At 59.9% G+C, this 514-nt stretch overlaps 1 protein-coding gene across 1 annotated transcript in view; it reads left to right on the plus strand.

The window, feature by feature from the left end:
* The first annotated feature begins 153 nt into the window (after window positions 1–153).
* Window positions 154–514, plus strand: part of LOC102368253 — a 3,841-nt gene continuing 3,480 nt past the window's right edge. The window contains exon 1 of the mRNA XM_006038118.3: window positions 154–166. Within this exon, the coding sequence (XP_006038180.2) occupies window positions 154–166 (13 nt within the window). The remainder of the gene's footprint in view (window positions 167–514) is intronic.

Below are 514 nucleotides of genomic sequence, written 5' to 3' on the forward strand. Positions count from 1 at the left end.
CCCCCCCCCCCCCGACCCAGCTGGCAGTGTTGAGGGGGGGGAGGGGGTTGTAAAGTCATCCCTCCCAGGATGAGCATCGCGGGAGCCCTGTGCTCCAGCCCTGGGGCAGAAGGACAGCGCGGGGGTCGCTTAAATTGGGAATTGTGTTTGTACATGAGGAAACACCGTATCCTCCAAGCTCTGCTCTGCATTGCAGGCCTTGGGGGTCCATGTACTGGGAAGCATGTGACACATAAGGACACTATGTATTCCAGGCTCTGGGCCAGGGGCGGGCAATTATTTTGGGCAGAGGGCCACAAGCCATGGAGGGCTGCATGGCAGGCAGCCAGGAGCAGATAACTCTTAATTTTCAAAGTTTTTTTTAGGGGCTCCATGGGCCGGATAGAATAGCTTGGTGGGCTGCATCTGGCCCACGGGCCTCATTTTGCCCACCCCTGCTCTGGGCCTTGCCTAGACCCTCCCTGCCCAGTGGGGGGGTCCTCTGTGCTCCAAGGGGGTTGGGGCAGGGGGCTCT

Source organism: Alligator sinensis, unplaced genomic scaffold (genome assembly GCF_000455745.1).
Source record: "Alligator sinensis unplaced genomic scaffold, ASM45574v1 scaffold1575_1, whole genome shotgun sequence".
In the NCBI taxonomy this organism is placed as follows: domain Eukaryota; kingdom Metazoa; phylum Chordata; order Crocodylia; family Alligatoridae; genus Alligator; species Alligator sinensis.